At 45.1% G+C, this 26,263-nt stretch overlaps 1 protein-coding gene across 1 annotated transcript in view; it reads left to right on the top strand.

The window, feature by feature from the left end:
- Window positions 1-26,263, top strand: part of CDH13 (cadherin 13) — an 897,713-nt gene that overhangs the window by 199,531 nt on the left and 671,919 nt on the right. Inside the window, exon 2 of the mRNA XM_016197002.2 lies at window positions 8,546-8,657. Within this exon, the coding sequence (XP_016052488.1) occupies window positions 8,546-8,657 (112 nt within the window). The remainder of the gene's footprint in view (window positions 1-8,545; window positions 8,658-26,263) is intronic.

Genomic DNA, 26,263 nt, shown 5'->3' with positions numbered 1-26,263 from the left:
ACTATGGGCCAGCCAACCAAATCTTCCTAATTGGATTAACTAAAATTCTTACAAAGCTGTGTTTTTCTTTTCAAATTAACCAATTGAACCTAGTTGATTAATCCTGGAATGTTAATAGTAAAGAGTTAATTCTATTTATTTATTATTATTTATTTATTTATTTATTTATTTATTTATTTATTTCTAATCCTCACCGAAAGATATTTTTTCCATTGCTTTTCAGAGAGAGTGGAAGGGAGAGGAGAGAGAGAGAGAAAGAGAGAGCGAGAAAGAAACAACTATGTGAGAGAGACACACTGATTGGTTGCCTCCTGCATAAGCCCTGACCGGGGCTGGGGATCGAGCCTGCAACCAAGGTATGTGCCCTTGGCCGGAACCGAACCTGGGACCCTTAAGTCCATGGGCCAATGCTCTAACCACTGAGAAAACCAGCTAGGGCAAGAGTTAATTCCATTTAGACAAAAATTGTGATTTCATTGAATGGATTATTTTGGGTTCTGTTTAGCCAGGCTGGAGGGGGACATGCCTGGTCAATTTAATCCTATTTTGAGATGACAAAACACTTTCAAATAATCTTGAAAACAACCCAGAGCTTGTTATCCCTGCCAGATTGCTCTCTGTTTCTTTGACTGGCATGACTCGGTGCTTGCACTTACCAAACCCCTGTGTGGAACATTCTTATACTTTGCTGCTTGAAAAACATCAATCATTTTCACAATATCTGTGACACGGTCTCAGTTCCTATTCTCAACTGAAGAGTGTGTCATTCCTTCTGTATTTTCATGGCACTTTATGTGTACTTCTCTACATGAATTTAAGTAATAATAATTGGTAGCATGTAGCACTTAGTATGAGCCAGTTCCTGTCCCAGACCTTTTGATTTATGTTGTCTCATTGAACCTCACAACCAATGAGGGTGGATGTGATTATTGGCTGTATTGTACAATTGAGGAAACTAAAGCACAAAGAGGTTTAGTAACTTAACCCAGGGTCACCCAGCAACTAAGTGGTAAAATTGTGACTTGAACCCAGGTAGTCTAACTCAAGGATCTTTGCTTTGAACAAATTCTAATTCCCATATAAATAAACTTTATTGTATTATATATTAATTACATTATATTATGTTAAATTATATTATTTGCCTATATGTCTGCATTTCCTCCTAGATAATAAGTTTACCCAGGGATTTGTTCATTTCTTCATCTTGAGCATCTAGCCCAGGGCCTGGTAGATAATAAAAATTTTAGATTTTGATTAAGGGAATTAATGAAAAAAAAATGAACTTAACTACTCTGTCATAACAGCAGATCAAAATGCCCCATCACTAGAAAGGAACAGTTGCCAGGACAAAAGAAAAGGGACTCTGCCTATTTATGCGCAGGAATGGAGCACTGAGACTTATTTCTACAGCGGTGCCTCGGTTTTCGAGCGTCCCCACTGACGAACATTTCGGGTTATGAGCACTGTAAACCCGGAGGGAAATGCTTCGGTTTTCGAACCCGCCTCGGGAGTCGAACACGCCCCACGACTTCCGCTGAGGGAAGACCCTGAGGCCCAGCTGTTGGCTGTGGGTCCCTCGGTTTTTGAACGTTTCAGAACCCAAAAGGGCTCCGGAACGGGTCACATTCGAAAACCGAGGCACCACTGTATATCGTGACTTTCTGATGGCCTTGCCCAAGGGTCCCAAAGTCCTGGCCCTGCCCTCATCTTCCATCTCTCCTCCCTCCTCTTTTCCTCCTGTGCTTCTCACCCCAAATTATGTTTACACCTGGACAAGCCAAGTAAAGGAACCAGCGTTTTCTGAGTGTCTGCGGTGGGGCCAGCACTGTGGGAGACACTGAGCTTCCTGTGCCTCCTGTGACAGGACACCACACACCCAGCAGCTGAGAACAACACACAGAGGTTGTCATGCAGTTTTGAAGGTCGGGAGTCCACAATGAGCCTCGGTGGGGTGAAAGCAAGGTGTCAGGAGGACTGTGTTCCTTCTGGAGGCTCTGGGGGTAAATTCCTCCCCCAGCTTCTGGGTCCTCTTGCATTCTTTGGCTGGTGGCTCCTTCTTGCACTTTCAAAGCCAGCGATGGCAGGTTGAGTGTCTCTCACACCACGTCACTGAGACCTGGCTTTCAGGGTAACATCTCCTTCTCTAACTCTTCAACTCCTTCTTCCATTTTCAAAGATGCTTGGGATTACATCTAAATAATTCAGGATAAGCACTTTAAGGTCAGCTGACTTTCAACCTTAATTCCCTTTTGCCACGAAATCTAACATATTCCGAGGTCCTGGCATTAGGATATCTTTGGGAAATCATTATTGTGCAGTGTAGCTCTCAGTAATTTGAGGAAAAGATACTGAGCACCATTCAATTAGAAATAAGGTCTAGAATGTTGATCCCAAATTGTATATGAAGGCTACATCCGGAATCACCAAACTGGAAGCATCTCCACTTACATTTTCCCAAGAATCGCAGAATTATTTCTAAGTGTCAGTTACATTAACAGCCAAGGAGGCGGCAGATGTCCTGTGTTCCAGGGGCTATAAAACATGAGAGACATTTTAAGACAGTCCAGTGCAGAGGGGGAGTGGATGACATGAGCTGACACAGTGAGGGCACCCATGTGTGCCACTGAGTGCGCCCATGCATGTACATCTGTGTCTCAACGTGAGTGTGTGCATGTAAATTAGTGTGTGCATACATGTATAGGAGTGTGTGTACATGCATGCCTGTGAGTGTGCATGTATATACATGCGTGTGTGTGTACATGAGTGTGTGCATGCATGTAAATGACCGTGTATATGCACACGAGCGTGTGCATGCATCTACATGAGTGTGTGTATACACATGAGTGTGTGTGTACATGAGTGTGTGTTGTGTGCACATGCATCTCTTTTCCCAGTGCTTTCCCTGTGGGCAGTGCATCTTATAAACCCTTCCAGGGCTCTGGGTTTTTCGTCTCTGGCAGAGTAAAGCATCAATCAGAATACATTGCTGTAACATTTTTATATCCCGCAAGTCAGGGATAGTAGCCTTTCTTCCCCGCCAACCTGAGCCGCTCCAAACTGATTCCAGCAGACCGACTTTGACGAGAGTAAAGCAGAGGTGTTTTGCAGCAAGGATAAAGTAATTGTCCATCCACACTAATAGCAAAAAGCGAGCTAGTCAGTGAAAGAAAAGCAACCAGGGGCCGGGAGACACTAGCGAGTTCATTTGGAAAATACCATTTCCGAGCTGGCTTAAGAGAGGATGAGCTCTGAGGCTGTCCACAGCCTGCTGAGATAATTATTTGTGGCAAGAAGTTTCTTTTTGTTTCCGGCTGCTTGAATACAGTTGTGCGAAGCTTTTCTTCCATTCAGGTCCTTGTCCCTGGCCTCCGGGTGTGTCTGTGATGCCTGGGTGTAGAGGACCCTCTGCCCCTGTCCCTTCCTGCTGAGTGTGTGGTCAGCCAGCCAGGCAAGCGGGCCCCAGGGATTGCACACTGCGCCTGGGGCTCCTTGCCAGGGCGTTCCCCCAGGTACTTGTCCTCTAAGCAGTGACTCACTTGTGGCCTCTTTCTGTTGGGTGACTCTGCCATCTTGGAAGGCCTTCCTTCCCATTTTCACAGATGGGGAAGAGAAGGCATTTCCAGGGAAAGGCCTGGAAGTGATGAACATCCTTCCACACTCACTCTTTTGACGGGTGCTTAGTCATGCGGCCAAAATTGCTGCAGCAGAGCGCATGGCTATGGGAGCTACTGTGACAAGTAACTAGGGACTCATAACAAGAAGAGTTCTTTGCTTGAAGAGTTTATTTCCAGAGTCGAAGACAGGATTGCAAACTCAAATGCCTGGAGGGCCTGACAGGTGTGTAGTTGGGTCAGTGTGTGGGAGCAGTGACAGAGGGAGCGGTGCAGACGAGGGCACCTCGGAGAGGTGGACGCTACCTATCATGACAACTTAACATTTATGACAAACCGCTCTGTCCAAATCAGCCACCTCTTCTGGCCACATCCATGCCATATGCTGCCGGTTGGCATACTGCACTCTGGGACAGAAAAACAGTCACCTTTCTGGAAGCAAACCCCAAAGTTGGCTATGTTCTTGAATCAGTACCTGTCAGGATAAACAAAACCCTTTTCTGTTTAAAGGAGGACGCTCTGAATAGCAGCAAAGAAATGGGAGCTAAAAAGAGAGGCAGGTATAAAGCGTGGGGTAAGGATTTTCTGTTCCCGCGTAAGTTTAAGGCGGTGGCTCTTACACAGAGGCCACTGTAAAGGATGATAGAGTCCCCCCGAAGCAGCACAGCTCCGCTCCCCACAGGCGCTGGTGCTCCTACTGTGCAGCTGACCCTGCGATGCAAATTCCCTCCCGATCTTCCACCCGATCCCCGTTCCCGCTGCTTCCCTTTGAATATTTCCAAGCACAGTCTACCACGGAGCAGTTTTACAGTAGCGACAAAAGTAGTATTTTGATGATATTTGTAAACGTCCACGCTGGGGAATATCAGTGAGTTATGTATATTGGTTTAAACCTAATATTTGAAAATACCACTACTCCTACTGATGATTATAAGAGCAAACACTGATTGAGTAATTATGCCGGGTACCACGCAAGGCTCTTTAGAACAATTAACTCACTTAATCCTCATAATAATCTATAAGATAACATTATTTTCTGTCTGAGGACACTGAGACATAGAGGGTTAGCTGCCCGGAGTCACAGCTGGTAGATTGGGATTCATACAGAACCAGCATGGCTCTGTCCTGTGCTTTCCATCTGTCTGAACGTGAATCTGCTTTCATAAGCAGACTGATTGCAAGTTTCAAGTAATGGAAATCCTTGGGTGATCATAAAATTTGATCTTTGCTGAGCTTTCATGGTTGTATTGGTTGCCTGTTGTTTATGAGGTGCAAGCAAAGGCGGAAATGAACAGAAGAACCACATAGAAAGATCATCATTGCCATGGCATTAAAGACAAATTTGGAATGTTGCTCACAGCATATGTTCTGGAAATGTTAAAGAGGGTTTGGGGGAAAGTATGCCCAGGTATTTCGTTTATAGGGGTGACATCCGATGATGCTGGAGGAGGCGCGCACCCAGTTTTGGAGTCATGTCCAAGCACTCACTTTGAAACCAGTGAGGGATGCTTCTTCACATGCCACCACCAAACTCAGTGCCATTGAATTTGAGGAGTGGGTGCCCATGACAAGTCCATGCACAGATACTATTTGAAATCTGCTAAAAAGTCAGGCGCAGGAGCTGTAACTGGAACATTCTACCACTACTCCCTAGTCAGACATTCAGCTTTCGGAAAACCCTAAATGAGCCTGGATTCTTTCTTGAATGCAGTTTTGTCAGTTCAGAGATGTGTTACGCGAAACCCATAGGGGCACAAAGGAATTCATGTGAAAGCAGAGAGTGTGTTGGTTAAAAAGACAAGTTTACATTCCTCTCCATTTACCCAGCTAATTCTGACCATTCTTTGAGATGGATGCAGAAATGTGTTTTCTGTGGGTTTGCTTTCCCGAGCCCCCTATGTGAAATTAGACTCCCTGTCCCCAGATTTTACATGCTCCCAAAGAGACTTATAATTTCCTTTCAAGTTAAAACTCAGTTTTGATCAATGTATTAAATTATGACTTGTTAATGCCTCTCACCTTTCCTAGTCCACACGGACTGTTAACACGTATTAACTACTTATATTACATGCAGCACTGTCCTAATTACTTTACCTGCATCCCCCCTTTGAATCTACCAGCCCCTCCCAGTGCACATCTTATTTTTCATATTTTTCTAGATTTGAAAACTGGGACAGAGAGTGGCCATGAAAAACGCCAAATCTTCCAGTCAGTAAAGGACAGAGCCCAGATTTGAACCAAATAAAGTGAATCTGGAGTTGGTGCTTTCAACTCCTGCAGTATTGTGCTTCTCTAGAAGCTCCAGGACAACTCCCAGCCAGGTGCTCACCGAGTCCCAGAAGTTTAGCAAGTCTCAGGGAATAAGTGAATGAACAAATGCAGGGAGGAGTGAGTGAATTAATGACTTGATGAGTTCTTGACAAGCTAAGTTACATCTTGCCCAGGAGAGTGCTGCATGCTTCTGTGTTATTAAGCATTTAACCTGAATTTTGACTGGTCAGTGGAGTGACCCAAGAATTTGCAAAAACAAAGCCGGAGCCTCTGGGATCCCTCCCACCACTGCCCCCCTCCCTGAGGCTCCGCAGTGGGAAAAGGCTTGGACACCCGAATAGAGCCTGCCAAGGAACAGGACAGAGAGTGAGCTGCAGAGAGACAAGAACGGGGGGCTCCACTCACCCCTCCTCTCCATCAGTTCTGGGTTCCTACCTCGGGATCCCTGGAGGCATCAGCTCCTGTAGTCTTGTGGGGTGACTGGTTTACTGGTCTGGGATTTGAGGGCAGAATTAGCTGATTAGAAGGTTAATGTATAATTGTAGACACAGGGTGCCTGGAGGCAACCTTTGACTATTTGCTGTTTAACTGAATTAATATTGGCCAGTTATAGATTTTCTGCTTGCAGAATGGCCAGCTAATTATTCCGAGTCCTGAATCTGCATTCTGTGTGCATGCCACTGGGATGTCAGCGTTTTGATGGCCTCAGAAGTGATCTGGCCGGAGCCTGCTGTCAGAGCAAGGGGAAGTCTTACAGGCAGCACCGCACAGGCGCTGGACGGCAACATCCTTCCCCCTTTGATTTTAGAAAGATGATGTCGGTCAGGGCGATGACTCTCGCATTTCAGGTTCTCTGATGTTTCCCGGGCCGGCCACACCGTGAACCTCGGGAGAGTCTTGCTCTTGTTGCTTGAGCTTCAGTGCATTTCCGAGGGCTGGTATTTAGAGAGAAGCCTTGGCTCCGCAGCTTCCAACCTTCCGTACACTCCTTTGAGTTTGCTGGTGGGGAGGGTAATGAGTTTCCTTCAACAGCCTGTGTGCGGTTAAGAATCTATCTGTGTTCTGGCATCCAAGTTTGGTTTCCCAAGAAGCAAACGCCTCGTCAAGGATTTGAGAGCACGTAGTTTTACTTGGAGGGTGGCGTCAGGAAAATACCAACGGGATGAGGGAGTGAGCCAAGGAAGAGAGGGTGGCAAATGGGAGGCGAGTTATTAAGTCCGACAGCCCTGTGGGCAACTGGCGCTCAAGTCCAAGTGGAAACCGGGAGACAACACTTGCCTCCGAGATGTCTCCCCGAGGGGAGAGGGAGCTGGGTGCTTGTGCACCAGCTCTCATCAGCTGTGGCCGTGGACTGCTCCTGGGGTTGTGGGTTTCCAAACGCTCTCCGCCGGCACCGAGCTCAGGCAGAGCCTCCTCCCACCTCATGTGCAGAGCCTGAGGGTGTGAGAGGAGCTCCGACAGTCGACCCTTAAACCTGGATCCAGACTCTGGCTCCACCGTCGTAAATGTATGATCTTGGGCGAGCATGTTAGCCTCACTAAGATGCCAGGCCCCTTGTCTGCAAAAACATGTCTTATAATATACTAGACGCATCGCAGGGCTGTTGCGGAGATTAAAGGTGATGCATCTAAGGACCTTGCCCAGTGCTGGCCATGCAGTAAGGGGAGAAATGCTGGCAGGCACGATCTGAGCATGTGGAGCCTCTCCCCTGTGCCAGTGTATGCAGTGGGTGCTTGGAAAGAGGGTTCATCTCTATCTCAGGGACTAACTTACAGTCCTTACCTACTACACCCACAACTGTTTCTTACCTTACTAAGTTACCCCTGGGCCAGGGGTGTGCCATGCACTTTTATGCTCCAAAACCTACATCCTACATTTTTGACCCCTGGGTGAAGTGTCCCAGGAATTTACAAAGGCAAAGCTGAGCCTTTGGAAGCAATTGTAAAGTTTAAATTTTATAGTAGACAAATTTAGAAAAATAAGAAGAAAGCGGTGACATGCATTTTAACAGCATTTAGTCCAATCTGTAAAATATTATCATTTCAATGTGTAACCCATATAAAAGTTATGAATTAGATATTTGACTTTATTTTTATTTTTCGGTATTCTGTCTTCAAAAACCGACATGTATTTTATACTGACAATTTCAGCCCAGCTACATTTTAAGGGCTCCGTGGCCACATGTGGCCCATGGCTGCCACAGTGGACTGTGAAGGCTGAGTGGCCCTAGGATCCTCTCAGAAGTGACTTCCAATGGAATAGCTTTGTTTTCCTCCTGTTCATATATGACAATGCTCCTTCGCATCTATGGAGTGAAGCTGGCTTAAGCTCAGGCATTACAGGAAACTGACAGGTTTTGTAATAAAATTTCACACAAGGAAACCGTGGTGAGATTCTTGGCAGGTGTAAGAGTCTGACGAAGTCATTTCTTTAACTGCAACTGAATGGAAGCTGCCACAGCCGTTCCCATTTGCACGTTTCCCAAATCTCCTTGCCAAAACAAAATTGTTGGCAACCACAGGGGAAGGTATCAACTTACCTCTCTCCATCTGGGAGATGAAATTAAAACCTCAGCTCATTTCTAAAAGTCGCAGATTTGGTACAAGTTAGCAGGCCCAACACATGAGCTGCTGTTAAAATATTGATGGCTTTGGTGTTCTCAGGTGCTGCTGCTAACATCTGCAGAAGAGCTGGACTGCACCCCCGGATTTCAGCAGAAAGTGTTCCACATCGACCAGCCAGCTGAATTCATCGAGGACCAGGCGATTCTAAACTGTAAGCGATGCCACATGATGTTTTCGGCCTAGTCTCATATTTAAATTCACCAATGTCTCTTAATATGTCTGGGGATGTGGTGTTCCTTCAACTAAGTGTTTTCTGCTCATGATTTGTGTTCTGCTTGAACCGGAGTGGGAGGGCTTGATCTAGGGCCTTGCCAGCTTAGAGGTGAATAGAGTGCCATGTATCTCTTTTTAATATTTTATCACTGTTGAGTATTTTCCAACTGCTCCCAGACAAAGGGGGATGCCACCTTCCAATATAAGTACTATTCTGTGCAAAGAAAATGAAATTCACTTCGTCTGGGCAGATCCCTGAGAGGAAAACCATTGCCTTCCTGTGGATTGCTGTTCTACCTGTACTATGTCATTCATAGCATTAGATCAAAATAACGGTGAGAGCAGGATGTTGGCATCTTGGGATTTTTAGGCATAGGAATGCAAAGCTCTTATTCTGGTTTTTAAAATGTATTGTTATTTATATTGTTGACAGCATTCCAGATGTTCTCCATTCCCTACCCCCCTCTACCCAGACCCCACTCTCCCCTCCCTCTGGCCCTCACCACACTATTGTCTGTGTCCATGGGCTATGCATCTATGTCCTTTGGCTAATCTCTCCACCTTCTTTCATCCCATTTGTCCCACCCACCTCCCCTTCTGACATCTGTCAGTCTGTGTCATGAATCCATGACTCAGGTTCTATTTTGTTCATCGGTTTATTATTAATTTTTAAAATATGTTTTTCTTGATATTTTATTTACTTTTTTAGAGAGAGAGGAAGGGAGAGGGATAGAGAGATAGGAACATCAATGAGGGGGAAACATTGACTGGCTGCCTCCTGCACGCCCCCTGCTGGGGATCAAGCCCGAAACCCAGGCATGTGCCCTGACCAGGAATTGAAACTGTGGTTCATGGGTTGACGCTGAACACTGAGATACACCGGCTGGGTCTTCAGTTTATTTTGTTCATTAGATTCCACATATAAGTGAGATCATATGGTATTTGTCTTTCTCTGACTGGCTTATTCTGCTTAGCATTATAATTCTTAAGGCTAATAAGATGGTTTCTGGAAAGAGTCAAAACCTCTACTGGCTATTTGTGGATTAAACTCAAATCTCCCCAAATTCCAGTTAATTTTCTTAAAATATGTTCAGACCTGTGTCCATCATCTCTTCTATTTAATGCTGATCTTATATTGTTTAATCTTTATGAGGGCATGGAATACATTGCCAAACGCCTAACAAACATAGTTTTAGCCCAGTAGAATTTAACACTGATGGTAGACAAATAATCATTTAATTGTAGGCTCTTGAGCACTAGTCTCTAACATTTGGGAATGAAGGGTATGAAAACGGTGCTGTAATTTGGTCAGATGCTCTGAGGTCCCTTCAGGGAAGATAATTGTACATTTGCCCCTATGGCCTCAGGTTTGCCTTTGAGGCCAGCCACACTCCTTCATTCCTGTGCTGTGTGGCTGGCATGGTTAAAGAAAAGTTTTTAAAAAAACCCCACCAGCCTGCTTGATTAGGTTGTTCTGTGAGGCTGGAACACAGTTTAAGAGTTGAAAGGAACACAATAATGAAGATACAATGCTGAGCATCAAGGGAGCCATCCAAGGTGAGGCCCAGGCACATCCTGATGCAATTACGCCAATGAAATCATTTCAGTAATTAGAGTCAGTAATGACAAGGTGCAGGACGGGCACAAGAAGTGAATTCCAATCTGTGATTTCATATTAATCTGATCCCTGAGTATGACTCCTGGGTCAGGCCATCAGGAACCCTCATTTGTCTTTTGATTCTGCTATTAATCAGAATCAATATATTTCAAACAAAACTTGGTTTACGAGAACCATTTTTCTGGCTCTCCTCTCTCTCTCTCTCTCTCTCTCTCTCTCTCTCACACACACACACACACACACACACACACACACTTTTCTCTTTTTTTCCGGCGATTATCCCAAGTGGTATCTACATTAACGTGCATGGAAATGTGAAGCCACCCTGAGTATGGAAATTAATAGCGTTGGTATGCAAAGCAGGCCCATAAATGTGATTGCTTCTGTAATCTTCACCACACCAAACAGCTTTTAATTCACTGCTGAGAAGCTGGAAACAATCATACTTTGGGGGATCTTTTTAATTTCAACTAGACTGTACTGTACATTCCAATATCACAGTTGTGTGTGTGTGTGTTTTCAATCCCCTAAGTAATTAAGTGGGTTATGGTTGTTGGTTCTGTGTAAGATAGTTAATGGTAAATAGAACTGGGTTGATTATCGATGATAGCACATTCAGGAAAGGTCAGTGATACAGGAATGAAGGATATTTAAAACTGTATATGTGGATTTGTGTGTGCATTGTTGGATCAGCAAAATCTGACTGCCCCTCTCAGTAAAACTGTAGATTCCTCATCTCTTTCTGGGCTGGGGGTGGGGGGGAGATACAGAGAGCAGACCTAGTTAGGTGCTTTTGAATTCACCTCAAAGCAATGAACATAGGTTATTATGAGTATAGACCCTGTGAATAAGTTTAATTGTGCCTAAAGGAAGAAAGTTTTTATAGATTAAAGAATGCCTGTTTGGAAAAAAAGTAGTAGCAACGTATTGCTCTATTCCATTTGTAAGAGGAAATAAAAAAAAAAACTCGAAATATTGAATGGACTTTTTTCTGGCCAACTAACATTTTAAGACTCTCTCTCTATCTCTGTCTCTATCTCTCTCTCCCTCCCTTCCTGTCCCCCCCTTCTCTTCCCTTCCCTCTCTCCCCCTCCCTCTTTCCTCTCCCATTCTCAGTTCCTTTCATGCATTTCCTTATAATTCAACACAAGACCCTCCTGTCTCTGAAAAGTGCGATTAGCTAAGAAACCAATGGACACTAAAGTGACACAAGGTTGGCATCTGGGTGGAAACGGAAAATGATCTAACAAGACCAGAAAGGGCTAAAATGGTTAGATAGGTGAGGTTGAGCACTAAGATCCAGAAATGGTCAGGGGTATCTGAGTGATACATAAACGTAACCCGATGTTCTAGGTAAGAAGAGAAACCAGGTTAGTGACATGATCTTGGGCTCATGTCACGTTCACTCTCCATTTGTCCTTTATCTTTGCAATGTTTAAGAGCTTCGGTTTCGAATCATTGTGAACGTCTGTCTTGCAGAAGACGTAAACACATCATAGCCAATCAGTTAAGGTCTACAATTTTCCCTACTCTATAAAGTTGCCTGACAGTGTCGTCCCCTGGCCTGGCAGACCCCGTGTGTCTGCTCACGCCCCAGGCTCAGCCAGCCGATTTTCCGTGCTCAGCCTTCAGCGTTTCAGGGAGCATCTGTGCTGCCCACGGCTCCCTGCTCCCTTTGTTCAGGCAGAATATTTCCTCTTTTTCCTTTTCGGCTTCCTCCTCGATTCTCAGTGAGTTCTCTTTTTCTACCCTACCTATTACTAATGGTCACTCCACTCCTTTTATCTCTCTAATATTTTATTCACTGTTCACTTCAATACATCTTTCCCTCAGTTGTTCTAAAGCCTCTTACTTTCTTCACATGCCAATAACCCTTTATTCTGCTCTCCTTTCCACTAACTAGACTTGCTTTCGTCTTTTAAAGGCCATTTTTCCAACAAGTTCCTGGGATGAACACGTGGTCTCCCTGCATTTCTTCTAATGTGCCCGGGGGGGCCTTTCACGGTGTCCCTCACTGTGCGAGGCAAAGCCCCTTACGCACGATAACTGGGGCAAAACTTGCCTGGCTTCATCTCAGCCTTGAAAGGTGAGCTGGGAAGGGGCCTGTGGTTATCCCCGGTTTTGATGAGAAGTGCGAGAAGGAAGGGGAAGACGGCCTAGAAGGCGGGCACTCAGGAAGGAGACATCCACTCGAGGTCTTTGGTCTCAGGGAGGCAACTGTGAAGGGCTGTGCGGCAGGGCGCCCTGGTGGCCTTCGACCCCCAGAATTATCTCACATTGGTTGCTGTGGTTGCTTCTCCTGCAATATGAAAATCATGTCATTTTTGTAGCCACCATATTGGCACTATGGGATTTGGATAGTGACCCAGGTGACAGCCTTCCAGCTGACACCCAGGCTCCAGAAGAATAGCTGGCCTAGAAAACTGACCAGCCACCCAGCTGATATGAAAAAAGACCAAGTGATAAGCCCCTGACTGTCTAGTATAATGCAGAATTACAGACCAGCGTGTTCTGCTCTGCCCCATCAGCGTAGACCTTCTGGCTTTAAGCAGGGACCTGTGAGCATCGCGTTCGCAAGGGAAAACCACACTCATGGCCCTGCAGTCTCTATTAGCAGGAGACATCTCCAACCACAGTGAAAGGACACCCAGTGGCCACCCCGCCACTATCAGGTCAGCACTTTTCTTCAGCCCTTCATGGGTCACTCCTCTTGGACCACACAGATACACAGAGAGAAATCACCACACCTGAGTTCACCCAAAATGCAAACTTATAAGTATTTACACTTAATAAAGAACCTGCATTAGTCAGAATAGGCTTGGTATCAAACAACCCCAGTGACCTAAGAGAATAGAAGTTTATTTTTCATTCAGATCGTGTGGATGCACGTTGGGCTGCTCTCCTGGAGAGCTCTCCTCCAAGTGGCTGCCCTCCAAGCAGGAACTTGAGGACCCAGCCTACTTCTCTAACTTGGTCCTGCCATCTTGGGCCATCCAGTCACTGTTATGTCACTGAGCTGGCAGACCGGGGGCAATAAAGAGTGTGGGGGCAGGGACCCCAGATGCTTAGCCACCTTAGCTCACAAGGCACATGTATCATTTCTGCTTCACTCTGCTGGCCAGACCGTCATATAGCTAACCTAACCACAAACAGGGCTGGGAAATGGAGAGGGACGGTAGCATTTGGGGTGTGCTCACAGTCTCTGCACAGATCCTAACAAAGGCAGTGTGACCCAAGTCACAAAGAGATTTCCGAAGAGACAGAGATGGACCACAAAGGAGGCAGCCCTCTCAGAGTAACTTAGGCCTCCATGGGAGACAGGACAAAGGTGAAACAGCAGAGCAAGGCCATGCGCCTATGACCACCTCCTGACCTGGTCAGGGCTTCCCCCGAGCCATTGAGCTTCTTCCCTGCTCCCTCCTACAAACAGCCAGGGGAGGGGCCTGGCCTGCTGCTGGTTCTGATAAGGATGGGCTCCAATTGCATCTTCCTGATGATTATATAACTGTGGGTAAGATCACATCGTTGTAAACTCACATTGACTAGGGTTTAAACATGTGACACCCTCACGTTAGCTGTGTGACCATGAGCGAGTTATTTGAATCTCCCAGGTTTGGAATTATGTCATCTCTCTAGGAAGGATGACAGTCCTTACTTCTAGAGTCGATGCAGTAGTTGATGGGAAAATGCTTGGAGCAGAGCTTTGAATAAATGGAAGGGGCCCATTATTACTATCATTATTGCTGTTGCTGTAATTATCGTTGTTGTTCATAGGCCTTAGGTAGGTTCAGTTTCCTTACAGTGGTCATATAGATCTAACTATTTAGAAGCTAAACTGTGGCCACTAACCGCCTGAAGAGATGAAGGAACATTCGAAAGAGCGATTCTAGGATTTGAATTTCATGGACCACTAGATTTCTCTGTTTTTAACCTTAGATTGATAAGACTGCATTTTAAAACATTATCGTATGTCTGGATATGAGAAAAAAGTAAGCAAATAAATAAGATGAAAGCCCCCATTTACTTTGGCCAGAATTTTCTTTTAAAAGGTCACTTGGCCCCAAAAAATCAAACAAAAGGGGAGTAAGGGCTAATTACAGAGAGAAAGTAGTCCGTAAATTTTGTTTGTAAAAGATGCCCCGACATGTCCTTATTTACTACATCTTGGTGGAAAATCACTGACAGAAGACACTAGGTCGCCGTTACTTTTCTGCCTTTCACTTTTCTGATGATTCTTCTGAAGTTCTGTTATGTTTGTCCTTCTGGAGAGGCAGGGATAACTCTTAAGAGAGTTCCTCATGAAGGGGTGTATGCCTACGCTGATGGAAAGACAGGGAAAGAGCATTTTTAGAAAGTATAACAAGTGGCTACTCATTAGGAACAAATGCTGGGATTTTTAAAAGGCACCCCCAGTGCCGACCGTGGTGGCTTCTGTGGCCTTCACAGCTGAAGGTACTGTGTGTTCTCTAAGAGTCGAGGGCCCCCTGGAACCTCACAACAGTTGTTAGGGGGAGAAACACCCTCACATGAACATTTTACAGGTGAAGATACTAAGGTTAGTCTAGGTGAAACAGTGCACCCAAGGTCGCATCACTCACCATCGGTGGCGCGAACAGTTGAGCCCAGGATTTCAGTGCCCTGGCCTTTTTTTCCCCAAGCAATAACTTTATTATTTTTTCAAATATATTTCTATTGTTGACAGTATTACAGATGTCCCCTATTTTCTCCCTCTCTACCTCCCTCTGCTTAGCCTCTACCCCCCCTTCCCAAGGCCTTCACCATCCTATTGTTTGGGCACTGGCTTTTATCCAGAGTTCTGGCCTAGTGTCTTGTAGTTTTTGTTGATGTTGGTGGTAACATATTAAGGAAATTTGTCACTTAATTTTCCCATCCATGTTTATCAACCTGAATGAGAAAAAAAGAGAACTTCGTACTTCATTTTAGTTTTTCTGTGTATAGCCAAGTTCATTCTTTCTCTGTGATATAGAAAAATATAGAAAGAGTACCTCTTTCCTCTTGTTTTGGACGAATCCACTGACTGGTTATTCATGACCCTGCATTCCTGGCTTTCCACCCTCCCCAGGAGTTCCTTTAATCATGGCGCTGCTTGGTCATCCCACCTTGACACTGACCTTGGTTAGTGGCGGGCCATCCATGGAGCGCCTCCTATTGCATTAATCATATCTGTACTTAACATACATGAGTCAGGGCTTTTGAGGGTGTTTTTAATTGACTATAAATCAAACAGAGAACTTGAAAAATGAAGGCAATTAATGAAAAAGCAATGTGAGAGGTGTTTTGCATCCTAACTCAGGAAATATATCGCCAGCGAATTAAATGTCAAAACAAAGACCCTTTTGACCCTGCTGGAAAGATTTCATCTGGATGGTAATAAATGAATGAACCTTCCAACTTGGCAGGTGAAGAAATGCCTGTTTCCTGAGTTCAGGTTGACTTGGACTTTTATCTTTCTATCTTCTTTACCTTAAAGAACTTCCTAAGTTCTTTTGTCTTTGTTTTCTGTTGTAGTGATTTAAAAAATAATGATAATTTCCTTTCTATTTTCTGGGTGCACATCACACTACTAACTTGTATTTACTCTCAGGTAAGGAGATTGATGAGCTGATTAGTGAAATTATTTAACATCATCTATACTACAGTCTGGAAAATCTGAATAAAATTGAAGTCTCAAGCGCTGTATTTGTTTTAAGCTGTTGTGATATGCCAAGAAAAATTACTCTGATGTCACTTAATTCACTCAATCTTATGAAGGTGATTATACTTTAGGTCAGAATGTGGACTCCTATTTACATTAACAAGAGATTTTCCTATATTTAAACAAAGTCCTATAGAAAGGTAGTATTTGTACATGTTTGCCCTATCTTCCCACCAGTATATTTGTAACAATCTAGCAGTCAATTAATATTTATTAGAATTCCCATTAATGAATTATACTACCTCATTTCATAAATGTGAAGTGATATAAAATAACTGCAGAATGAAAAGAACACATGTACAAGTTAGGGGAGGTATAATAAAATGATAGAGATCCTCTCATTGAACTTGGGTCCTGAATTATACTTTGAAGACTGGGAAACATGAAATAAGGGAATGAGAGTGCTTAGGAGGTGAGGAATGTAGATGCAGATGGAGCTCACTTAGCATAAGTCTTCTTATCAGGAGAATAGAAGAAATAAATAGACAGAGGAATCACACTGTCAGCCCTTGGGCTAAATTTGCACCACAGATATGTCCTGTCTGGCTCTCAGTATTGGAGTCTGGAGTGTTTAATGAAAGGCATTTGTTGTCAACATTGAGACTTTCATTTAAAAAAATTCATAACGTCTGGGGTATTAGCCTCTAGAACACAGATTCCAGAGGCAGGCTGCCTGGATCCAAATCTAAGGTCAGCCCATTATCAGTTAGGTACCTTGGGCAAGCTATGGGGGGAGAAAAGCTCACTGTGCCCCAGTTTCCTAATTTGGAAAATAAATGTTGCAATGACAGGAACCTCGATAACTTGTTCTGCGGATTAAATCTTAATCGCTAGCGCCTGGGCTGGCTTTAGGAACACCGCACCTGGCTGCTCTCATGGCGTCGTCAACATTCCTGTCATGCCTCGGCTCTGCTTTCTGTAGCGTTGGTGCCCCTCACTCTCAGGATTCCCGCCAGGATGGCCGCCAGAAGCTCCGGCCTTTTCTCCCTCCCAGTGTTTCGGCAAACATCTCACAGGACACTCTCTCGGGCCAGCTTAGGTCACACCTCTCCATGAACCAACCACGGTGTCCCAGAAGACGTGGCACCCCTATTGGCCAGGCCTGGGGAACTAGAGAGGCCGTCCCCTGAAGGAAAGGAGTGATTCTGGGCTTGCAAAAGCAGGAGAGCCCCCCTGAGGGCGTTTGCCCGGCGCTGAGGCCCCTCCCGGCGCTAAGGGCTATGACGGCAGGCTGTGCCCCACGCGCGAGAACTCTCAGAACCCCGCATCAGGCGAGTGGCCACGGCTCCTAGGCGGCGGGGACGGACCAGCCTCACGCCAGGTTCCCACTGGGGGTGCTGGTGAACAGATGGCCTCATTAAGCCTGTCGGGTTCTAAGTGCTGCCATATGGCCTGACTCTCCAACCTGCGGAGCGTCTGTGCTCACTTGGTCCTGGAGCTGGGCTAGATCTCTTTTATCTCTGTTTTTCTGCAAGGGATTAAGAATAGAACAGCCCCCTTCTTATCTGCTGTTTTGCTATCTTGGGTTTCTCCTACCCACAGTCCACTGCCGTCTAAAACTATTCAATGTAAAATTCCGGAAACAAACAATTCGTAAGTTTCAAATTGCTTGCCATTCTGAGTAGCGCGATGCCATCTCTTGCTGCCCTACGCCGTCTGCCAGGGACGCGAGTCATTCCTGATCAAAGTCTTTGCATTGGACACACTCTCCGCCATCGGTCACTTAGGAGCCAGCTCGGTTATCAGATCGGCTGTCTCCATATCGCAGTGCTTGTGTTCAGTAACCCTTTTTTAATCAGTAATGGCCCCGAAGTGCAAGAGTAGCGACGCTGGCATTTCAGATACGCCAAAGAAAAGCCAAAACGAAATGAATGTAGGTATAGGGGGAAAACATAACCTACAGGGTGGGGCAAACGGAGGTTTACAGTGTGAGTATGGGAAACACAGAGTTTATTCTTGTATTATTATTTATTAGTTATTATTATTTTCCATACGAACCACTGGAAACCTACGTTTGCCCCACCCTATATGTAGGGTTCAGTACCATCTACAGTTTCAGGCATCCGCCGGGGTCTTGGAACGTGTCCCCTGGGTAGCACTGTACAGGAGCATGGGAATGTTACAGGAGCATCTCCCAATTTAAGGTATTAGAGCCGCATGAACTGGGCAGTTTAATGAGTAAGGCATCGAAACATAAATTAGGAAAGACCAAGCTTGGCTTTAAATAGTTGGAGAGGAAGATCCTTCAGGTCAAACCCATACACATTCTAATAATCGTTGTGGCCTCTGTCTGTCCTTTCATCTTAATTTTCTTGGAAACCTTTGTTGGCCTGAAAGCAAAAGGGAAGACATACAAATGCTCACCAGTCACGATCTCCCCAGGCGCTTTTTGTATTTGACCAAATTGGCATTCTCCTTGTGGAGACAGAAACGGGAGATAGAAAAGGAAATAACATGCATGGAGTCCCTGTCGTTTGCTTAGTCAATTATTTAAGAAACACAGAATAGTCACCTACCTTAGGTCAGGCACTGTTCTAGGTCCAGAGGATACAACTTCGAACCAGAAACAAAAGATACCTTCTGTGTTGGAGCTCCCATTCTTGTGGAGAAAGAGGCAGGCATGATGGAAATGAACACTTAAGGAAGCAGGAGGACGTATGGGAGAGCTGATGGTAGGTGCTATGAAGGAAATAAGACAAGGTCCTGTGATAGAGGTTTCTGGAGGGCTGCTATAGAAATGGGAGGCCAAAGAAGTTTCCCCTGAGAAGGGAGGCCTGAATTACCAGAAGCAATCAGCCAGGGGAAGACTGGGTCGGTAAACATGTCGGCAGAGGGACCAGGTTTTTCACTTTGAGTTACTGTGGTCCAGGAAAGATGATGCCACTTTATCCATTTAATCAAATCAACTGCCCCATAAGTAGGATTATAAATCACATTTTATAGGTGAGGGCACAAGTGTTGATTAAAGGGTCCAGTGTCTCCAAGGAAGCCAGCGCACTCTGATCCCCTACTCTGCATGCTCTCCCCATGTGAAGTGCTATATCCAGTCTCCTCCCACGCCAGGGCCCCTGCCCTTTCCTTTGAGAGCAGGCTGGGGTGTCCCCGAGAGCCTCCCGGGGCTGCTGGTGTGGACCCTGAGTTGGAGTGCTTGCCTCGGTCACTTACGATGGGCAGCATTTCCCGTCACTCGACCTCGCAGCTCCTCAGTTTCCCCCTCTGGAAGATGGAGGTAATGTTTTGAGGATTAATGAAGACAACACACGCAGAAGTGTTGGGACAGTGCCTGCCACATGCAAGCTGTATATAAAGGTCGGTTGACTTTATCATTTGACAGAATAAGGCCAGGGAGGGGAATGTCTACAGCATGTCGCTGTTGGAATGGGCAGTGCTGTTGTCGACCAAAGGTGGCACAAATTTGCAATGAAGCACAGCTCCTCTGGAGCAGAATCATGTCCTTCCTATCCCCGATAAGTCTCCCTTCCAGGCACTTTCATGCTTTAGGGGCACGTGCCTCCCCTCTCCGCCACCCCCCAACATACACACATAGTGTTCCCTCGTGTTTGGTCTCTTCGGGCTAAATGTTAACAGGATGCTCCCTGAAAAGCATTTGAGAGGTGGCTCTTCCCATCCTTAGATCCAGATGTGTTTACGTGTCTCAGCATTTAAGGAACTAATAAAGCGCATGTGCTTTCTATGGAACTACTCCACCAGGGGGTCTGGGGCAGCATCCTGTAATAACACAGACATTTCTGCAGTCAAACATGAATATTTACTCTAAGTAGGATGAACAAGGACCACACATACCATCACATTAATTCAGGTTGGGTTTCGCTGCCAAATGAGTTACGAAAACAGTTTGGGTATGCGGATCCTCTCGGATTTCAGAACTGCAAGCCGCGCTCCTTGGGAGAGCGTCCCCCTGAAAAGTGCAGTCCTCAGTCCCGCTCAACGCTCCCTTGGCCTCTTCTCACCCCAGCTGCTTGTGGGGCAGCGGAGTGTGGGGGTGGCCCAGCCTCCAGGTTCCAGCCACCCCCATGACCCTGCTTCTACTTGTGAGCAACTTGCTAAACGACGTGTTGGCAGGCCAGCCCTGAAAAGTGGCCAACTGCTGCACCAGCCTATTTTATTCCCATTTGAAGCCAAAACAGTTGTCAGCCGTCCAGGTCCCTCTTTCCTGTGAGTGTCAGCTGATTCCAGAGACCTCCCAGAAGGTCTATTTTTAGCTAAAATCGGTTTTCATTTTCATACGTATACATTAAATTCCATGGGGACAGGGAGAATTCCAAGTGAGGAAACATTGATTTTGAATAACATGAAAGAAATAATTAGTGCTTGAAAACAGTTCAGACTGTGAGTCAAAACCTCCGAGGAACACGGTTAGCATTGTATTTTTTAGTGGGAGGCAGTTTGTCGAATTACAAACAAAAAGTGAGGGTGAGTGGGGATAAACCAGGCTAGAAAAGGGATTTGGCATCAAATCCCAGGCACTGGAGAAAGGAACAAGACCAACCACAGGGAAGACTGAAATCAGGGGGTGCCTGTGGGATGTGGTCCCTTGCTCACTCCCAGTGTGCAAAGGGGCGTGGAGGGCATGGGCTAGAACCAGGCCCTGGTCGGTGCTCAGGAGGAATAGAGGAGCAATGACATGGAGTCTGGAGCATGGCGGCTCTGGTGAAACTTCCAGGTGTTTCGTCTGTTTCGGAGCAAGGTCAAGGAGTTCTAGAGTGAGTGAGGCCTAAGATAAAGATGTACATGAAAATTGTTTTATGTCCAGAGTTGCCTGTTTTGCTTTTGGAATATCCTAGTTTAATTTTTTGCTCTCATCGTGTGCCTTTTTGATTAGGCACATTTTTGCGATGGGCATAGGCTATTTGTGTACACAAGGAGTGGCTGGATGTTCTCTGTTATAAAGTTCTTTGTCAGCAACAATGACAAATTAGTGACTTTATCAGTTCTGATAAACCCTCATCAACTCAAGACTTTCAATAAAGGGATTTAATGAAAGGAAATCGTGTAGCTCACAAGTCCATCCAAAGACATGATTCACAAAGAACAGAAGCTAAGGAAGTTCCAGGAATTTCAGCAGTGGAAGGAAGCCCAGTGAGCGTTAGAACCGTGCTTTTCAAACAGTCTATAGTGGAAGACCAGTTCTTGTTTTATTTTGTTTTGTTTCCATGAATTGCAGACTGATACTTCTATTAAAAAAAAAAAAAAAGTCAAAATATAATTTTGATAAGTTAGAAAGGTTACTCAGAAATATAAAGTGAACACAGGCCCAAGCCCTGGCCGGGTAGCTCAGTTGGTTAGAGCATCGTTCCCGCACTCCAAGGTTGTGGGTTCAATCCCCAGTCAGGGCACATACAAGAACTAACCAATGAATGCATAAATGAGTGGAGCAGCAAACTGATATCTCACTTTCTCTCTCTCTCTCCCGCTCCCACTCTCTCTCTAAAAAAATCGATCAATAAATTAAAAAAATTAAAATAAAAAAATGTACAGTGAAGACAGGTCCAAATTCAATGTAAAAGCAGGCAATACAGTAATAAGTTTGACTCAGAGAACATTTGAAAGGCTAGGTATTTGTGAACAATTTAATAATAAAGGGATATTAGAATAATTTTGCTGTGTTACATGCAAAGCTGGTTAATGTCCTATAGGGAAAGTAACTGTAATTGTTTTTTTTCTTACTGAATATTATTTGCATCTCTACTATGCAGAAACCTACAAATTACCATATAATTTTACTAAATCTGCAACCGTCAATGAGGTGAAAAAGTTCCATTTTCCTAGATAATAATCCCTTGCTGGCCCCGTTCAGTCATGCCTGTATTTGACTTTGGAAGAACTTCACTTCCAAACATATTTTTGTCTTACTTTGAAGTTTTAAACAATTTTCTTAACAATATAATAAAAAGTATTACTATAAAAGTGAAAATAAAAAACAAAGACATACAAATACACGCATTGAAGAAATTAGATCCAATAGGCATACTATTCCTCTATTAAGTGCTTTCAGTCATTGGGGTCATCTGGTCAGAGGCCCTTTGAAGAGTTTGGACACTGGTCTGTGGACTACACTTGTACTATTTGGATACCTTTATGGGTATAGTTGAGCTTCAAATACCTTTCAGTGTTGGAAGAAAAGCTTAGTGATGTGTCATGGCGTCAAGAGCCCCCTCTGTGATCTGGGAGACAGGTCTGGCGACTGGAAGCCCACTCCTGGAAGAAAGGACTCCAAGCAGATAATTATCAGAGGCATCAGCTCTGATTTCAGGCCTAAAGAAGCAGGGGCCCTTCGGAATGCTGAATTCTGACCCCAGGGGAGCAGGCCACCGTGTTCAAACATCATGTGGGCTCCCACACAGCTCAGAGCACAGATTCCTCAAAGATCACCCGACAACTCATGGTAACAGAGCAGAGGTACATTCAGTAAGGCTCACTTGCTGGAATCTTCGCAGTTTCAGAAGGTAGAAGTCAGAATGGATATTTCTAGGGTTCGGGGGAAGGGTCTAGGCTGATTTCAGGTAGGAAACTGACATCAGGTAAAGGTTATGACATACTAGCAAGGTCTTTTTTTCTTTTTTTAAATATATCTTTATTGATTTCAGAGAGAGGAAGGGAGTGGGAGAGAGATTGAAACATCAATGATGGGAAAGTCATTGATCAGCTGCAGCCCGCAACGTGGGCATGTGCCCTGACCGGGAATTGAACCCCGATCTCCTGGATCCTAGGTCGATGTTCAGCCACTGAGCCGCGCCCGGCTGGGCTCTAGCAAGGTCTTTAGCTAAGTCCTGAAGCAAGTCTTTTAAGTGTGTTATGTTTTCATAAATGAGCTGTTTGTCCAGGTAGAATTATTCCCTCGGTATAGACTGATCTTCATGAATTTCCTGAAACAAACAGTGACATTTTTACTGGTTTAGAGCCCTACCTTTCTCGGGCAAAAGCCAAGTCATGTTGACAGAGGGGGTCTCAGTTCTTGCTCTCAATAGCTGTGCTGTGCCGATGCGGGTGGCCTCAGTTCTCGGTACATGATAGTTTGTGTTTGTTCTAAGTCAGAATTTCCCAAACCTCTGTCTGTGGAAAACTGTTCTACAGAGTGGTAATAGGAATGCACAGTGGGGGAAATGTTTTGAAGTTGAATAAGTTTGGGGAGTGCTGTTTTTTGTTAGTTTGTTTTTGTTTTTTTAACTGTAGGACAGCTCAGACTTTTAAAGTATGGAAATGCACAGTGAATGTTCCAGAAGGTCTGTAGACGTACTTCAGGATCTAACTTATTCCCAGTCTAGAAAGAGCTCATTCAATCCCCCCTAAGCTGCAGAGCTTCACCCACCTCTACCCATCCATATTTGAGAAACTTCTGGTACTTTCAGCAGGCAAAATGCTTTCCACTCTCACCTGGGCGCCAGGGGAGATCGGAGCCTCTGGGACTCAAATCTTGCCTTTTTTCTTGAGGCGAGGGGAAGGTGGAAATGTGTATATATACATACATATATTATATATATGTGTGTGTGTGTATATATGTGTGTGTGTGTATAAGTCTTTCTCATTCTGCTGAGCTCATAGGAAATAAGATAGACTTAAATGCTTGGAAATATATGCACCTTTACAATTAATACTCTGTAGCCTAATGGTTTGGACTTTTCTGAGTAAAGCCAGGCCCTTCTGATATCCAGGGAACCTTCCCATCTTGTCTCCCTGTCTGGCAGGCCTCCCCCCCCCCCCCACGTCTTTTTCACCCAGGTTGAAAAGGTCTCAGTGTAGGTGGGAACCTCTCCTCCATGAAATCCTGAGTTAGCTCTAGCTAAGGCTCATAGTTAAATGTTTGCAAATTAGAAAGCCCTTTTCTCTCTCAGAAAAGCCTGACTTTCAAGACTTTTGTTTCACTAAAGTCTTTAGGCTGAATATTGAACTCTCACTCTGTTCACAACACCCTAATCCTCCCTAAGGCAGTGGATGCCTCTAGCAAAAGATGGGGGGGGGTCAACTAAGAAAATCTGAAAAGAAAGGCAGGCAGGTAAATTTCAGTAAGATGGTCCCTGTTACTAGAGGGAGAAACCCGGGCTCAAGAGAAGGCTGGAAGCCGCTCTAACCACCCAGGAGTCGAGAGCAGAGGTGATTCCTGAACCCCCTCCTGGGGCTGGGGCTGGGGCTTTTGAGCGCCTGCCTGTCTTAGGATGTTCTCAGGGACCAGGTTGATTGAGAGGAGGGAGAGGCATCAATGCGGCTACGGGCAGGGAGTCAGGGAGCAAGGGGCAGCCTTTAGGGAACTTACAAACCTCCAGGAAGTTATTGGTGAAGCGAGCACAAAATCCTGATATTTTTATCTTTACCACTGCAAGGTACCAAGGTTCCATCCTCAATATTTATGCCCTTAGAGGTGTCACCTGAGTATTTAAGATTGAGACATTTAAAAATAGGTCAGGTCTGAACTTTCCTGAGCATTTTAAAAGAGGCAGCAAACAGACTGTGCAATGTTATATGAGCCGCCTAACTTCTCGGAGGCCACAAAGGACTTTCTTTTTCTTAGGTCCCCCCATTTGCTGACACAGTTTCCTCCCACCCCACAATCATGACGTCAGCTGCATCCATGACCGATCCTTCTGGGTATGTTCCTCACTATTCTTAGCTCCCACCAGCTCCACACTGTCCCAGGGAGAGGAGCCACATTGTCTGAAGCTTAGCAGTCTGGAAACATCTTATTACCACCCCAGCTCTGGTTTTCACAGTATCTCTGGCAGACAAACACCTAGATTTGAATGCCAGCTCTAACCCCTTCGTAGCTCTGTGACCTGGGGGAAATTACTTAACTTCTCTGAGTTTCAATTTCTGCTAAGAGGCAAGCACTCAATGAGATGCTGAAGGTAAGTCTGACGCTGACACACAGCCCCTGCTCAGTAAATGGCAGCTACTTAGATTAATTAATGTAATTCGATGATGGGTTCCCAAACCTCACTTAGAGCTCTATGGGCAAATGGTCTATGCTGATAGACTCGGCTCAGCCTCTCCCTGCCACTCCACATATTTTCCACTTTGCAACGGGAATCACTCGCCTCTCGAGTGCAGCACCCTCTTTTTCTCCTACCCACGCGATTACCCCCTAAACGGGCTCCCTCAGCACAAGTCCCTGGCTGAGTGGTCCGCATGCCTTTAGTTTATTATTAAAATGTTTGTCGTTACATTTACATAGTACCGGGCTGGGTTGATTGCTTCATATATCGATGGTACTAAAGTGGATACTGAATGTTTTGCCTGCCAAGGGCCTTCATCTAGTTCAGCCTGAGCATATAGAAAAGTGATTTGAATGGGAGCATTTGCTCTGTTATTTTGGTGATGGATTTGGGGAAATGGAAAGTAGGAAATTGCTTTGTTTTTGGACCCTTTCCAGGTCCATCCTAGTTATGGGTAACACTCACTTGGTTGATTGAAGGAGGCCAGCTGCTATTCTAATAGCCCAAATCAATGGCCAGTGCTGCCTATTAGCAAGCTTGTCATGCTCACTGCAGTGAGAAGCATCTTGTAATTATGAATTAACAATTTCTGTATTATGTATCAATATGATGCTATTTTTTTTACCAGCTGATCAGCCCCTCAATACTAATATTGACATTAAGGTCAACTCTACTTTTGTGATAAATTCTTCAGAAGATTTAGATACAACTCCTGGCCTCCAGTGAGGGAGTTCACACTCTGAACCTCAGTTTCCCCATCTGTAGAACAGGTTGACTAATACCCAACTCCGGGGGCTATGGAGATCCAATGAGACAGAGTCTCCGAGAGCATTTTTAAAGCCTTTGCGCATTACTCTCTGATGCCCAGTGCCTCCTTAGGAAGATTCCCCTCTGCGTTTCTGTCAGTTCTTTCAAATGGAACGTGTAGTTGCCCTTACTATTTCCAACCTCAGTATTTTGTTGTTGATGTTTTCTTTACTCTGTTATAATATGTTTGAAAAAGTCACATGGTCAAGGGTGACTCAGTGGCAGGGCTTATCCAACACTTGCGTGAAAACATTTGGGTCTGTGGGGAGGCTTCAGTCTGTACCCCCGGGCCGCCTTGCATTGGTCCACGCCTGCATTCCGGGAGATGTCATGGGTTCGAGTGTGCAGAAAGCTGACTCCGAGATGGAGGTTGGTGTGCAGGAAGTTAGTTAGGGAGTGCTTTGGGGGTCATCACCTGCCGAAGGGAAGGGAAGGGAAGGGAAGGGAAGGGAAGG

This window comes from Miniopterus natalensis, chromosome 18 (assembly GCF_054644295.1).
Source record: "Miniopterus natalensis isolate mMinNat1 chromosome 18, mMinNat1.hap1, whole genome shotgun sequence".
NCBI lineage: Eukaryota > Metazoa > Chordata > Mammalia > Chiroptera > Miniopteridae > Miniopterus > Miniopterus natalensis.
The sequence above is the reverse complement of the archived record's forward strand: the minus strand, read 5'-3'. Positions and strand labels throughout refer to the sequence as shown.